Source organism: Lolium rigidum, chromosome 6, assembly GCF_022539505.1.
Source record: "Lolium rigidum isolate FL_2022 chromosome 6, APGP_CSIRO_Lrig_0.1, whole genome shotgun sequence".
Classification (NCBI taxonomy): domain Eukaryota; kingdom Viridiplantae; phylum Streptophyta; class Magnoliopsida; order Poales; family Poaceae; genus Lolium; species Lolium rigidum.
The window spans coordinates 179,024,907-179,042,182 of NC_061513.1; the positions used below are offsets into that span (position 1 = coordinate 179,024,907).

Genomic DNA, 17,276 nt, shown 5'->3' on the forward strand with positions numbered 1-17,276 from the left:
TTAGACTTGTTTTGACTCAAACCCTAACTTTGAGCTTAGTCTCCCTTGGGTATCATCCCTCTGTAATCAAGGCCATCCTTGTTGTTGATTTAGGAATTGTTGAGTGAGATTCTAGTACAAGCTACTCTCTCTCCCTCATCAATCCCCTTTTCTCCAACACCAATCTCTCACCGGGAATTCTGCCGCGTGCCTCTTCCGGGTGATTCTATTGGCGTGGTCCATCGAGCCACGGGGGTAAGTATCGGGTGTATCGGGTTGGTGTGCGTGCGTGAGTACCGGTGTTCTTCGTGTTCGTCGAGTTCCTCGCGTTTTCCCATCTCCCCTCTTGGTCTCGAAGTCAATCCGCGAGATCGGGCCACACTCTAGGTCCTAGACCTCATCATGATGGAATAAAAATATAGTTTCAGGGGGGGAACCTGATAATGTTGTCGATGAAGAAGGGGATGCCTTGGGCATCCCCAAGCTTAGACGCTTGAGTCTTCTTAAAATATGCAGGGGTGAACCACCGGGGCATCCCCAAGCTTAGAGCTTTCACTCTCCTTGATCATATTGCATCATTTCCCTCTCTTGATCCTTGAAAACTTCCTCCACACCAAACTCGAAACAACTCATTAGAGGGTTAGTGCACAATAAAAATTTATATGTTCAGATTTGACATAATCATTCTTAACACTTCTGGACATTTCATAAAGCTACTGGACATTAGTGGATCAAAGAAATTCATCCAACATAACAAAAGAGGCAATGCGAAATAAAAGGCAGAATCTGTCAAAACAGAACAGTTCGTAAAGACGAATTTTAAAATGGCACCAGACTTGCTCAAATGAAAATGCCCAAATTGAATGAAAGTTGCGTACATATCTGAGGATCACGCACGTAAATTGGCATATTTTTCTGAGCTAATTACAGAGAGGCAGGTCGAAATTCATGACAGCAAAGAAATCTGTTACTGCGCAGTAATCCAAATCTAGTATGAACCTTACTATCAAAGACTTTACTTGGCACAACAATGCATAAAACTAAGATAAGGAGAGGTTGCTACAGTAGTAAACAACTTCCAAGACTCAAATATAAAATAAAATTACTGTAGTAAAAACATGGGTTGTCTCCCATAAGCGCTTTTCTTTAACGCCTTTCAGCTAGGCGCAGAAAGTGTGTATCAAGTGTTATCAAGAGATGAAGCATCGACATTACCTTGAGCTTTTACCTTACCTTTCTTGTTATTTTTCTTACTCTTTGATTTAGGGAATATATGTCTACCCCCCGGTGTAGAGGTGAATTTTAGGGTGCCTTCTCCCATATCTATGACTGCTCCCAATAGTTTCAGCAGGGATCTTCCGAGTGTGATTTGTCCTGTTCCTGCACATTCAATAACAAGATAATAAATGGATATTGTTCTCCCAAGAACGGTTGTATGCACACCCGCAGCTATTCCTTTAGGAATTATAACAGAGTTATCAATAAGAGTTATTCCTTCTCCCCCTTCAATGAATCCCCAAAGTTGCAAAGATTTATGAATACTCGTAGACATTAGGCAAAATTCAGACATAATATCACAATTGGCATGAAGAGTTTGGTCACCGATAGCAATTTTAATAGTAGGATCCCATAATGAAGGTTCAGAGTTCACTAAAACTTGATCAAGACGGTTACGCACATATCTATAATTTTCATTCAAGCGAGATGCACTTGTCTCAAGAGTGTTTAATCTATTATAAATGCTAATGAGGGCTGAATCAAAGTTATTAGCTGAATCATGTGATGCAACCAACTTCTTTATGGCATTAAAATCTTGACCCCCATTGCAATGAAGGAAATATCCTCCCACTACAGCAACCAAGGCATATCTATAGCGAATCATAAGACCAAAATAAAAATTACTAAGGAGCAAACTTAGAGTCATTTGAGGTTCAACTTTACGGTAAGAATTAAAAATTCTAGACCAAGCATCTTTAAAACTCTCCTCATCCCCTTGTTTAAAAGTGAAGACTAATTCCTCAGGTGAAGAAGTAACATGTGCAGAACTAGACATGGTGACAAAAGTAAAATGCAAGTAACTAATTTTTTTTGTGTGTTTTTGATATAGAGTGCAAGACAGTAAATAAAGTAAAGCTAGCAACTAATTTTTTTGTGTTTTGATATAATGCAGCAAACAAAGTAGTAAACAAAATAAAGCAAGACAAAAACAAAGTAAAGAGATTGGATTGTGGAGACTCCCCTTGCAGCGTGTCTTGATCTCCCCGACAGACGGCGCCAGAAATTTAGCTTGATGACGCGTGAAAGCTTACACGCCCGTTGGGAACCCCAAGTGGAAGGTGTGATGCGTACAACAGCAAGTTTCCCTCAGTAAGAAACCAAGGTTTATCGAACCAGTAGGAGTCAAGAAGCACGTTGAAGGTTGATGGCGGTGGGATGTAGTGCGGCGCAACACCAGGGATTCCGGCGCCAACGTGGAACCTGCACAACACAACCAAAGTACTTTGCCCCAACGAAACAGTGAGGTTGTCAATCTCACCGGCTTGCTGTAACAAAGGATTAGATGTATAGTGTGGATGATGATTGTTTGCGAGAAAACAGTAGAACAAGTATTGCAATAGATTGTATTCGATGTAAAAGAATGGACCGGGGTCCACAGTTCACTAGAGGTGTCTCTCCCATAAGATAAATAGCATGTTGGGTGAACAAATTACAGTCAGGCAATTGACAAATAGAGAGGGCATGACCATGCACATACATGATATGATGAATATTGTGAGATTTAATTGGGCATTACGACAAAGTACATAGACCTCTATCCAGCATGCATCTATGCCTAAAAAGTCCACCTTCAGGTTATCATCCGAACCCCTTCCGGTATTAAGTTGCAAACAACGGACAATTGCATTAAGTATGGTGCGTAATGTAATCAATAACTACATCTTTAGACATAGCATCAATGTTTTATCCCTAATGGCAACAGCACATCCACAACCTTAGAACTTTCGTCACTCGTCCCGGATTTAATGGAGGCATGAACCCACTATCGAGCATAAATACTCCCTCTTGGAGTTAAGAGCAAAAACTTGGCCGAGCCTCTACTAATAACGGAGAGCATGCAAGATCATAAACAACACATAGGTAATAGATTGATAATCAACATAACATAGTATTCTCTATCCATCGGATCCCGACAAACACAACATATAGAATTACGGATAGATGATCTTGATCATGTTAGGCAGCTCACAAGATCCGACAATGAAGCACATAAGGAGAAGACAACCATCTAGCTACTGCTATGGACCCATAGTCCAGGGGTGAACTACTCACTCATCACTCCGGAGCGACCATGGCGGTGAAGAGTCCTCCGGGAGATGACTCCCCTCTCCGGCAGGTCTTCGGAGGCGATCTCCTGAATCCCCGAGATGGGATTGGCGGCGGCGGCGTCTCAGTAAGGTTTTCCGTATCGTGGCTCTCGGTACTGGGGGTTTCGTGACGAAGGCTTTAAGTAGGCGGAAGGGCAACGCGGGGGGGGGGGGGGCACACGAGGGCCCCACACACCAGGGCCGCGCGGCCAGGGTCCAGGCCGCGCCACCCTGTTGTGGCGGCGCCTCGTGGCCCCACTTCCTTTCCCCCTCGGTCTTCTGGAAGCTTCGTGCAAAAATAGGACCCTGGGCGTTGATTTCGTCCAATTCCGAGAATATTTCCTTACTAGGATTTCTGAAACCAAAAACAACAGAAAACATCAACTGCTCTTCGGTATCTTGTTAATAGGTTAGTGTCGGAAAATGCATAAATACGACATATAATGTGTATAAAACATGTAGATATCATCAATAATGTGGCATGGAACATAAGAAATTATCGATACGTCGGAGACGTATCAATTTCTTTGTTCCATTAACTTTCAGTAGCTTTGTGAAATGTCCAGAAGTGTTAAGAATGATTATGTCACCTCTGAATATATGAATTATGCATTGACCCTCTAATGAGTTTGTTTCGAGTTTGGTGTGGAGGAAGTTTTCAAGGGTCAAGAGAGGAGGATGATACAATATGATCAAGAAGAGTGAAAAGTCAAAGCTTGGGGATGCCCCCGTGGTTCATCCTCGCATATTTTAAGAAGACTCAAGCGTCTAAGCTTGGGGATGCCCAAGGCATCCCTTCTTCATCGACAACTTATCAGGTTCCTCTAGTGAAACTATATTTTTATTCCGTCACATCTTATGTGCTTTACTTGGAGCGTCTGTTTGCTTTTGTTTTTGTTTTTTGTTTGAATAAAATTGGATCCTAGCATTCTTTGTTTGGGAGAGAGACACGCTCCGCTGTTTCGTATGAACACATATGTTCTTAGCTTCATCTTTAATGTTCATTGCGAAATTTGAACTATTTCATTCATTGTTATATGGTTGGAAACGGAAAATGCCGCATGTGGTAAATGGTTTAATGTCTTGAATAATGTGATACTTTGAAATTGTTGTGCTCATATAGATCATGTTTAAGCTCTTGCATCATGTACCTTGTACTCATTAATGAATAACTACATAGAGCTTGTTAAAATTTGGTTTGCATGATTGATCTCTAGAGTCTAGATATTTTCAGGTTGAGGTGTTTGAACAACAAGGAGACAATGTAAAGTCTTATAATAGATACAATATGTTCATATGTGAGCTTTGCTGCACCTTTTATACTTGAGTTTGCTTCAAACAACCTTGCTAGCCTAGCCTTGTATTGAGAGGAATTCTTCTCATGCATCCAAATCCTTGAGCCAATAACCATGCCATTTGTGTCCATCATACCTACCTACCACATGGTATTTCTCCGCCATTCCAAAGTAAATTACTTGAGTGCTACCTTTAAAATTTATATTCTTTACCTTTACAATATATAGCTCATGGGACAAAATAGCTTAAAAACTATTGTGGTGAAGAATATGTACTTATGTGTCTTATTTCTTAATAAGTTGCTTGTTGAGCGGTAACCATGTTTTCTGGGGACGCCATCAACTTTTACACTTTTGTTGAATATCATGTGAGTTGCTATGCATGTTCGTCTTGTCTGAAGTAAGGGCGGTTCTCACAGTCAAATGGTTTGAGTATGCATACTGTTAGAGAAGAACATTGGGCCGCTAACTAAAGCCATGATTCATGGTGGAAGTTTCAGTTTGGACAATCAATCCTCAATCTCTTATGAGAAAATTAACTGTTGTTTAATGCTTATGCATGAAAGAGGAGTCCATTATCTGTTGTCTATGTTGTCCCGGTATGGATGTCTAAGTTGAGAATAATCAAAAGCGAGAAACCCAATGCGAGCTTTCTCCTTAGACCTTTGTACAGGCGGCATAGAGGTACCCCTTTGTGACACTTGGTTGAAACATATGCTATGCAATGATAATCCGTATTAATCCAAGCTAATTAGGACAAGGTGCGAGCACTATTAGTATACTATGCATGAGACTTGCAACTTATAAGATATCTTATACATAACACATATGCTTTATTACTACCATTGACAAAATTGTTTCTTGTTTTCAAAATGAAAAGCTCTAGCACAAAAATAGTAATCCATGCTTCCCTCTGCGAAGGGCCAATCTTCTACTTTATTGTTGAGTCAGTTTTCCTATTCTTTCTATCCCAGAAGCAAACACTTGTGTCAAGCTGTGTGCATTGATTCTTACATGTTTACCTATTGCACTTGTTATATTACTTTGTGTTGACAATTATCCATGAGATATACATGTTGAAGTTGAAAGCAACCGCTGAAACTTACATCTTCCTTTGTGTTGCTTCAATGCCTTTACTTTGAATTTATTGCTTTATGAGTAACTCTTATGCAAGTCTTATTGATGCTTGTCTTGAAAGTATTATTCATGAAAAGTCTTTGCTATATGATTCATTAGTTTACTCATTATCTTCATCATTGCTTCGAATCGCTGCATTCATCTCATATGCTTTACAATAGTATGATCAAGATTATGATAGCATGCCACTTCAGAAATTATCTTTGTTATCGTTTACCTACTCGAGGGCGAGTAGGAACTAAGCTTGGGGATGCTTGATACGTCTCAAACGTATCTATAATTTCTTATGTTCCATGCTACTTTTATGATGATACTCACATGTTTTATATACATTATATGTCATATTTATGCATTTTCCGGCACTAACCTATTGACGAGATGCCGAAGAGCCGATTGCTTGTTTTACGCTATTTTTGGTTTCAGAAATCCTAGTAAGGAAATATTCTCGGAATTGGACGAAATCAACGCCCGAGGGCCTATTTTTCCACGAAGCTTCCAGAAGACCGGAGGACTTACGAAGTGGGGCCACGAGGTGGCCAGACACTAGGGCGGCGCGGCCTGGCCCTTAGCCGCGCCGGCCTGTTGTGTGGGGCCCTCGTGTGGCCTCCTGACCTGCCCTTCCGCCTACTTAAAGCCTCCGTCGCGAAACCCCCAGTACTGAGAGCCACGATACGGAAAACTTTCCAGAGATGCCGACGCCGCCAATCCCATCTCGGGGGATTCGGGAGATCGCCTCCGGCACCCTGCCGGAGAGGGGATTATCTCCCGGAGGTCTCTTCATCGCCATGATCGCCTCCGGATTGATGTGTGAGTAGTTCACCCCTGGACTATGGGTCCATAGCAGTAGCTAGATGGTCGTCTTCTCCTCATTGTGCTATCATGTTAGATCTTGTGAGCTGCCTATCATGATCAAGATCATCTATCTGTAATCCTACATGTTGTGTTTGTTGGGATCCGATGAATATTGAATACTATGTCAAGTTGATTATCAATCTATCATATATGTTATTTATGTTCTTGCATGCTCTCCGTTGCTAGTAGAGGCTCTGGCCAAGTTGATACGTGTGACTCCAAGAGGGAGTATTTATGCTCGATAGTGGGTTCATGCCTCCATTAAATCTGGGACAGTGACAGAAAGTTCTAAGGTTGTGGATGTGTTGTTGCTACTAGGGATAAAACATTGATGCTTTGTCTAAGGATATTTGTGTTGATTACATTAAGCACCATACTTAATGCAATTGTTTGTTGTTTACAACTTAATACTGGAGGGGGTTCGGATGATAACCTGAAGGTGGACTTTTTAGGCATAGATGCATGCTGGATAGCGGTCTATGTACTTTGTCGTAATGCCCTGATTAAATCTCATAGTACTCATCATGATATATGTATGTGCATTGTTATGTCTTCTTTATTTGTCAATTGCCCAACTGTAATTTGTTCACCCAACATCTGCTATCTTATGGGAGAGACACCGCTAGTGAACTGTGGACCCCGGTCCTATTCTTTACATCTGAAATACAAACTGCTGCAATTGTTCTTTACTGTTCTTTGCAAACAACCATCATCATCCACACTATACATCTAATCCTTTGTTTACAGACAAGCCGGTGAGATTGACAACCTCGTTGTTACGTTGGGGCAAAGTTATGTGATTGTGTTGTGCGAGGTTCCACGTTGGCGCTGGAATCCCCGGTGTTGCGCCGCACTACACTCCTCCGCCATCAACCTTCAACGTGCTTCTTGGCTCCTCCTGGTTCGATAAACCTTGGTTTCTTTCTGAGGGAAAACTTGCTACTGTACGCATCACACCTTCCTCTTGGGGTTCCCAACGGACGCGTGTCGACTGCACGCATCACATCTATGACACGACACGACGTACCGTCGCCACAATCTCAGTAGTCCCTGTCAAGCTATGTCTTCATCCTCGTCAATGGCGTCACTTGCCACCAACCTAGGACCGTCACCGTCGCTGAAGCTCAAGCGCGACAACATGCTATTCTGGAAAGCCTTGGTGTTTCCTCGCCTACGGTGTGCTCTCGCGTTTGGCCCCCTTGACTGCTCTGACGCCACCCCGGATAAAACCCTAGAGGCCACGGATTCATATGGGAAGAAGATCACAGTACCAAATCCTGACTATGCAACTTGGGCTGCTCGGGATCAGTTTGTTCAAGGGTGGCTCAATGATTCACTTTCGCCGGACATCCTCGCGCACGTCCTCGACAAAACCTCCACCGCCGACACATGGGCCACTATTTCCAAGATGTTTGCTAGCGCCTCTAAGGCAAAGGTGTCTCATCTGCGGATCACCCTCAACAACACGAAGAAGAAGGAGATGACTGCTGAACAGTACCTCTCCACGATGACAGGGTTTCGCTTGCGAACTTGCTGCTGCCGGGAAAATCATTGATGATGAAGAGATGATAGGGTCTTGGTGGTGCTTACAACTCGCTAGTTGATAGGGTGGATCATACACCCGGTATTACCCTTGATGACGTGATGAACCAGATCAGTGCCTTTGATATGCGTCAGTCTCTGCTGGCCGAGAATGATGATGTTGACGCTACTCCTTTTGTTTCTTCGGCCAATCTCAGTAGCTGTCCCCGCAGCAGTTCAGTTCCTGTCCAGGATACCCGCGATGATGATACTAGGCGACGTGATGACTGGCGCCGTGATGATGACACGCCCCGTGATGATGATAGGCGTCGTGATGATAGGCGCCACGATGATGATAGGCGCCATGATGATAGGCGCCGCGATGACTAGCGCCGTGATGACAGCCGCTGTGATGAGCCCCGTCGTGATTATAGGCGCCGTGATGATAGGCTCCGTGATGGAGGAGGCAAGGGGCGCCCAGATCGTGCCCCTACCCCCTTTGTTGATGTCCGCTGCCAGATCTGCACGATATATGGCCATCCTGCTAGTGACTGCTGGTGGCGTTATGGCAATGATGACTCTGATGATGATGGTGACCGTCATGATAAGGCTGCCCATGCTGCAGCATATGGAATCGACACGAACTGTTACTCCGACACTGGCGCCACTGATCACATTAAGGGTGCGCTGAACAAGCTCACCACTCACGACAAGTACAAGGGACATGACCGTGTGCACACTGCATACGACAATGGTATGAAAATCAGTCATATTGGTCATTCAATTTTGCATACCCCTAATCATTCTTTGCATCTTAAAAATATCCTTCATGTTCCTAGTGCATCTAAAAATCAGCTATCTGTTCATAAGCTTACACTTGATAATCATGTATTTATTGAGTACCATCCTTTTTTTCTTTTTGATAAAGGATCTGGCCACAAGAAGGATTCTGTTTAAAGGTCCCTGTCAAGATGGTCTCTACCCGCTAGTGTCTTTTTCTACCGGGTCATCTTTCAAGCAAGTTTGCAGTACAATAAAGTTGCCATCTTCTACATGGCACAGTCGTCTTGGGCATCCATCTTCTTTTGTAGTTCAACAGATTATTAGGAAACATAAACTTCTTCATACGCCTGAAATAAATCCCTATATTTGTGATTCTTGTCAGTTAGCCAAGAGTCATCAGTTGCCATATCCTGTGTCTACTAGTGTATCCAGTGTTCCTTTGGAACAAGTATTTTCTGACGTATGGGGTCCTGCACCTGTTTCTGTTGGCAAGCATGAATATTATGTCAGTTTTATTATTGATGATTTTAGCAAGTTCACATGGATATATCTTCTTAAGAAGCGCTCTGATGTTTATCAAGTTTTCCTTAATTTTCAGCAACTTGTTGAGCGAAAATTTAATAGGAAAATTGTTAATATGCAAACCGACTAGGGAGGTGAATATGAAAAACTCCACGGTTTCTTTCAAAAAGTTGGTATCACACATCATGTCTCATGTGCTCATGCTCATCAGCAAAATGGGTCTGCTGAGCGTAAACATCGTCATATAGTGGAGGTTGGGCTTGTTTTGCTTGCTCGTGCATCCATGCCTCTAAAATTTTGGGATGAAGCTTTCCTTACAACCACATTTCTCATTAATCTTCTTCCCAGCAAAGTCATAAACTTTGATACACCCACATAGCGCCTTCTTGTATCCACACCCAACTATGAGTCTCTTCGCATTTTCGGCTGTGCTTGCTGGCCAAACTTGCGCCCATACAATAAACGAAAGCTTTCCTTTCGATCGGTTCGGTGTGTGTTCTTAGGATACAATCCTCACCACAAAGGTGTCAAGTGTCTAGATCCTTCTACTGGACATGTTTATATTTCTCGTGATGTGGTGTTCGATGAGAGTGGTTTTCCCTTTGCTGCCCTCAATCCTAACGTTGGACGGCGTCTTCAAAAATACATTCTTCTTTTGCCCACAAATACATCATCACATCATGGGGATGCAAATATTGATGACTATATGCCATTGCCTGTTGTGCCTAATGTTTTTGTTCCAGAAAATGTTACACTTGATGCTCAAGATGATGCAGAAAACGATACAGAAAAAGATGTTGCAGACAATGCCTCAGAAAATGATGTAGAAGAGCACCGCCAAGTGGAAGAAAATGCCAAAACTGGCAGCAGATCCGATGCTGATGCTGCTGTTGATCTGGCGGACGCCGATCCCGGAGGAGATTCTCCCCCGTCGGCCTCCGAATCCGCGCCTGCGCAGACTTCTGCGTCGCGTCCACGCTCGCCACGTGCCGGCGCTGCACAGGGCGTGGCTACGGGCGGGAGCTTCTCCCCGCTCCGCACCAACCCGGCGTCTCCACGTTGCCGCCTGTCGGACCCGCCTAGGCGTCGACCTCGCTCCGCGTCCCCCACGAATCGTCCATGACTGCGGCTTCATCGCTCCGCGTCCCACACTTCAGGACCCCGACATCGCTCCTTGTCGCCACCTTCGCTGTCTGATCATGATGTCGATGGTGGCTCGGGTGAGGAGCATGAGGAGGAGTCTTCGTCAACACCAACACCACCTACACCGCCTTCGCCACCTCCTCCACCTCCGGTGCCAAGGATGACGACTCGGTTACAGAAAGTTATAAAACAACCTAAGAAATATACTGATGGTACCATTCAATATGGTATGTTGACTTCCACAAGTGAACCTAGCAATCTTGCTGAAGCACTTGATGATACTCGCTGGTGTCAAGCCATGCAGGAAGAATATAATGCTCTGATGGAGAACAAGACATGGCATCTTGTTCTTCCTAGTTCTACCCGTAATCTTATAGATTGCAAATGGGTATATCGTGTCAAGAAAAATGCTGATGGTACTATTGACAGGTATAAAGCTCGTTTGGTTGCAAAAGGATTCAAACAAAGATATGGCATTGATTATGAGGATACTTTCAGTCCAGTGGTCAAAGCAACAACTATTTGACTTGTTCTGACTGTTGTTGTTTCCCGTGTCTGGAGTTTGCGGCACCTAGATGTCAAGAACACGTTTTTTACATGGCGTTCTGGAAGAGGAGGTTTACATGAAACAACCTCCAGGATTCGAAAATTCTCAAACTCCACACTTCATATGCAAGCTTGATAAGGCTCTTTATGGTTTGAAGCAGGCTCCTCGTGCATGGTTTTCAAGGCTCAGTAACAAGTTATATAGTCTTGGTTTTGTTCCTTCCAAAGCTGATACATCATTGTTTCTCTTTAACAAGTCTGGTATTATCATATATGTGCTAATTTATGTGGATGACATTATTGTTACAAGCTCCTCACATAAGGCTATTGGTGCACTTCTTCATGATCTCAGAGATGATTTTGCTCTTAAGGATTTGGGACCTCTTCACTTCTTTTTGGGCATTGAGGTAATGCAGACTTGTGATGGTCTTCGGCTCACTCAAGAAAAATATGCTGTTGATATACTTACTAAGGTTGGTATGCTTCAATGTACTACTGCGCCTACACCTTTGTCCTCCAGTGAAACATTATCACTGGTTCAAGGAGATCCCCTTGGACCTGAGGATAGCACACAGTATAGAAGCATTGTAGGTACTCTACAATATCTGACATTGACAAGATCTGACATATCTTTCTCAGTTAATAAGGTCTGCCAGTTTTTGCATGCCCCTACTACCTCTCATTGGTCAGCTGTGAAAAGGATTCTGAGATATATCAAAGGAACTCTGAAGGTTGGTCTTACATTTAGAAGATCATCTTCATTATTGTTGAGTGCTTTTTCAGAGGCTTTGCTGTATTTGTTGGATCAAATCTCATTTCATGGAGTGCTAGGAAGCAAGCCACAGTGTCACGGTCGAGTACTGAAGCTGAATACAAGGCAATTGCTGATGCTACAACTGAGTTGATATGGGTTGAGGCTCTACTTAAGGACCTTGGTATAAAACTGAGGCAAAGACCATGTCTATGGTGTGATAATTTGGGAGCTACATATCTATCTGCTAATCCTGTTTTTCATGCCAGGACAAAGCATATCGAGATAGATTTCTACTTTGTTCGAGAAAGAGTTGCAAATAAAATGCTTGATGTTAGGTTTATTTCAAGCAAAGATCAACTTGCTGATGGCTTTACAAAAGCTCTTCCTGTAAAACTTTTAGATGCTTTCAGGACTAATCTCAACCTCACTCAAGGTTTAGATTAAGGGGGGGTGTTAGATATTGTAATATGTATATGTATTGGGTATAGGGTAGTACCCTACCCCTCTACGTATAATCCTTGTAAGCCACGGTTAGGGCTTTTCCAACCCAATATAACACGTACCCGATGGCTCCAACGAGCCCATCGTTTCCGCCACAAACTTCCATACATGTAATCAACACTCGACACGGCTTCGACATTGACCACATCCAACAATTCGTGAGCCTTTGGTAATTACTATCTAATGTTCATCTCACTCATGGAGTCCCTGTCACTAATCCGTTGGAAATTTACAAACGATAGTTTCTACTCTGCCTTGTTGGCCTACAAACCGCAGTTTGCGGGCGCATGGTTTCAAGCACCATGAATACTTAGGCCTGGAAGACTTGGGATTCTCCTAATTGCAAATTCTTAGCTTGGTTGGTCATGCAATTTAGGATTTGTACGGCAGACCACCTTCATCGTAGAGGATGGCTACAACAACCAACAACAACCAAGCCTTTCAGTTCCAAACAAGTTGGGGTAGACTAGAGTTAAAACACATAAGATCTCGAAGCTAAGTCATGGTTCCGGAACGTGGATAGCTAACTTCCATGCACCCCTGTCCATGGCTAAAACTTTGTCGATATTCCAAACCTGCAGGTCTCTCTTAACGGACTCCTCCCATGTCAAGTTTGGTCTACCACGACCCCTCTTAACATTCTCAGCACGCTTTATCCGTCCGCTATGCACTGGCGCTTCCGGAGGCCTCCGTTGGATATGTCCAAACCATCTAAGACGATGTTGGACCAACTTCTCTTCAATCAGTGCTACTCCAACTCTCTCCCGTATATCGTCATTCCGTACCCGATCCTTTCTTGTGTGGCCACATATCCATCTCAATATGTGCATCTCTGTTACACTTAACTGTTGGATATGTCGTCTCTTCGTTGGCCAACATTCCGCGCCATACAACATCGCAGGTCGGATAGCTGTCCTATTAAACCCGCCTTTTAGTTTTTGTGGCACTCTCTTGTCACAGAGTACGCCAGAAGCTTGGCGCCACTTCATCCAACCGGCCTTGATTAGGTGGCCTTGATTCGATGAATTACAGAAATTGCCCCATTTGCAACCAGGTTCAAGAATTGGCGTCGCTTCACCATCTGGATTTGGAAGGAGATCTTTCTTGGCTTGGTTTGCATGAGACTCTTCCCACGCTCTGGGCAGATAAAGATTCGTAGCCAAAGATCGCTTTGGAAAAAGGGAGAGCTGGAAGGGCAATGGCCACCAAATTAAAAGGAAGTCAAGGAAAAACGTTTGCACACAAACAAAAGTGTCGGTAACGAATAACAACAAATGATATTGACTAGTACATTCCGTATAGCACTGAAGCTGCACGCCATCACCTGCGGCAGGATACACACATCATGTATGTACAACTACTCTTCTGCCAACCAAAACCTAAACAATTTCTACTGCTCTCACTAAACTCTGGAGTCAATTTTGCTGTCATCATCTTCCTGCCCGGTCACCATACCTAACAGGCTCACACGCGCCGAGCCCTCCTCCCCCTACTGCAAACGGATTACCGTCTCTACGTATGACTTCGCGCGGCCGGACATGCCTGACAATGAATTGTTCTTCCCAGGGGTTTTGCCTCGGGGCTCGGGTCACACAAGGCTGCGTGCTACGCGGTGAGCATGATCGGGCCGTGGGGAGGAGGCGACGAGGTCGCGTCGTTCACCGCCTTGGTCATGGCCTCGTGGAAGGACGCCTCGTTCCAGTCGCCGTCGACCCGGAGCTTGATGCTAGCGATGGCCTTGAGCAGCACCTGCGGGGAGTAGGTGTCGGCGTCGACGGACAGGACGCTGATCTGCTCCATCCACCGGAGGCACTCCAGGATGCGCAGCACCAGCTCCACCACGTCGCACTCCACCATCACCATCACCGTCAGGCTCACCACCTCCTCCGACGCCTTGCTGATCTGGACCTTGGCTCTCTGCCGCCTCGGCTGCTGCGCGGCGCCGTCCTCCTCCAAAGCCGGGATGTGCTTCTCCAGCTTGTTGTTCTTCTCCTCCAGCTCCGACACCTGTGCCTCCAGGGTCCTCAGGTACCCCGCCGCCTTCGTCAGCACCGTCGTCTTGTCCTTCTGACATAATATTATTTGATTTGACATGTTAGACTAATGGCTAATTTAAACAATGGTTTAACCTAATGGCTAATTTGCTCACTTAACAAAGATGTCTTTTGCAGTACGTCCCTTTCAGTGCAACGACACGTTGTTTCCTAGCAACCCCTCAGAAACTACAAAGACTACAAAACAGTGATGTGTCTTTGTGTTTGCCAAGTTATCTTAATGATGTGATGATGTGACTTCGTGTTTGTAAAGTTACCATGATGTGTCTTTGTGTTTGTCAAGGTACCAAGAGAGTTGTATTTAGAATTTTGGACCTTTTCTCTTGATAGTTGATACCTTCTGCACCCACCAGGCCACCACTATCAACTTGTCTATCTGCGGGCCACAAGAAAGCATGACCATCTGCTTCCAGTCGCCTTCCTATGCTACTATTATTTATTAGCTTAGAAACAAGAATTCTTGACTCGACAAAAGTTCTTGACTTTCGACAAAGTCCTCCTTTACAGATGGACAAGGTTTCACTTACAATGTATTTAGTCATCGTCGTTGGAGTCCTAGAAAAGTTGCCATCTACTTTTTATATAACAATTCTCTCATTTTCTGTTTATGAAATACGATAAACATCAAATATAGATTTTAGTATTTTAAAAGAATAGGTTGAAACCTGGCCTCTATATCAAAGTGATGCGCACAATCATCTTTATAATTTTTTCTTTCACCTAGCCTTCTGTTATACTAATCCGATATATTAGTATCTTTTTTTATAATGATATATCATTACTCCCTCTAGCCCTAAATACTTATCTAGTGCCCGGAGGGAATATCTATTAAGGCCATCTGCATACTCCACTTATGATTGCCTACACAACATACTCTATTTTGTGGCGGAAAAGGATAAGAAGGTAAGTTAAGGTGGAATCTACGTCTACTTTCTCTCCGAAGCTTCCGTGTTTTTGTACCTTTCGAGCTTGTCCCCACAGACATATCTTCTGGTATTTTAATTTTAGCTAATCTAGTGGTCCTTCTTATGACCTTCCCTTGTCAATGTCCTTGTCTCTTGTGGTTTAAACAAGCAAACAGTGATCTTGACTAGTCAGGACGGAAGTACCAAGACTACTCCGCTCTTCTTCCAAGTCTCTTTTGAAAATTGCAGCAAACAGGGAGGATCATCTCCCTTATCAACAAAAAGAAGGAATATATGTGTTTGTGTGCCTTATTTCAGCCATTTTCGCCATTCTATCAACCAGCAAGAGACTGAAGTTCATATTATATTAATTTGTCTTATATAGTTTCATTCTAGTGTAGGACTATAATGAAAAAATGGGCAAGTTAGTACATATCGGAGACTGCGTCAATGCCCTTAATTTACTACTTATACTAGGAACAAAAGGGACTGCTAATTATAGTTGAGATTTTGGAATGAGTGGACGTGATGGCGATGTCTATACCTTTGAGCAGGGGGGAAGGAGCGACCTCAGTGCGAGGAAGCTGTCGTTGAGCTTCTCCCGTCTCTTCCTCTCCGACATCATGTGGTAGAGCTGGCCGCTGTTGCCGCTCTCCGGCTGCTGTCCCCGGCTGGCGCCGCTGCTGGTTCCCTCCGGCGACACGGCGAGGCTGCTCTTCACCATCACGTGGTGGCCACCATTTCCTCCTCCACGCGGGTGCGGCGCCATGGCTGATGCTTGCTGCTGCACGCTGCTGTCCCGGGAAAACGGCTGCGCCCGCGAGGAGGCCGACGAGGTCGGGGAGGGCGAGCCGGAGGACATGACCGCCATCATGGCCCGCATGATCGCCTCGTCGTTATGGTCGAACGGCTGGTGCGCCACCGGCGCCGGTGGCGGCGCTTGTTGCCGCGAGACGTGGGCGGCAGCGTGGTCCAGCGTGATGGACCCCGAGGAGCCGCCGCTGTCGAGGGAGAGGGACCGCTTCGACGAGAGCGAGGACGACGTCGACGGCGGCAGCACGAAGCGGGCATCCTCTCCTCCGAAGAAGCCGGTTGTGTCCATGTCCGCCATGCCGTCCACCTACAACACAGGACCGCCAATCTGTATAAGCGAAACGGTCCGATTTGCAAGCTAGGGAGCAAGTACCATCAACAGCATTTGTATCAGTTGCTCACCTCAACCATGAGACCAACGTCGTCGACCCCGAAGTAGGCACTGTCGTTGCCGATGGAGCTCACAGCAGAACTGTTCATCAATATAGTGAAGAATGTTAAGAACAAGAGTTAGCATGATACTCCATTGATTATCAGTGAGGATTCGATCGAGGAGAATGAAGATCGTCCAAGGGACATACTGGGTGAATGGTTGCCAGAAGGGGTCGGCGAGGGCGCTGTGGAGGCCAGCGATGTCGGCGGCCATGTCCAGGCTGCACCACACATCATCCATCCCTCAGCAAGTGTAACTAATGAGTGGAGCTAATAAAATTGATCTTGCTTGATCGATGGATGAGTAAGCTGCTAGTGCGAGAGGTAGAGCAGGGAGGCAGCTGAGCTGCTATATATGCAGGCGGGGCAGGGCAGCAGGAGGAAGGAACCCAGTTGGTGGGTCGTCTGACTGTGCACACAAGTGGGGGTAAAATTTAGCGTATTGAGTGTGGAATAGTCTCGCTCGCTGGGTCCAAGTCGTGGATCGGATGCACGCGAGCGTAGAAGAACCTGCTTGGAAGGTCAAATCTGGGGCCAGCGGGTGGATGGACGGTATGGGAGAATCAACGGCTAGAAAGATGTCGCACATACGAGCCTCTCCTCTACCTTTTTGCCACCAGTTACTGCCTATTAGGACCGAAGTAGTCATACTTATTCAAAAATACTGTATATTC

General features: G+C 44.8%; 1 protein-coding gene across 1 annotated transcript; it reads right to left on the minus strand.

The window, feature by feature from the left end:
• Positions 1 to 13,656: 13,656 nt before the first annotated feature.
• Positions 13,657 to 16,939, minus strand: LOC124661277 (putative transcription factor bHLH041). Its single transcript, XM_047199141.1, has 4 exons — positions 16,752 to 16,939; positions 16,573 to 16,642; positions 15,902 to 16,477; positions 13,657 to 14,465 (listed from the first exon to the last, which is right to left on the minus strand). Exons 1-4 carry the CDS (start codon positions 16,841 to 16,843, stop codon positions 14,004 to 14,006), a joined length of 1,200 nt encoding a protein of 399 aa, XP_047055097.1. The 5' UTR covers positions 16,844 to 16,939; the 3' UTR covers positions 13,657 to 14,003.
• Between the last annotated feature and the right edge of the window lie 337 nt (positions 16,940 to 17,276).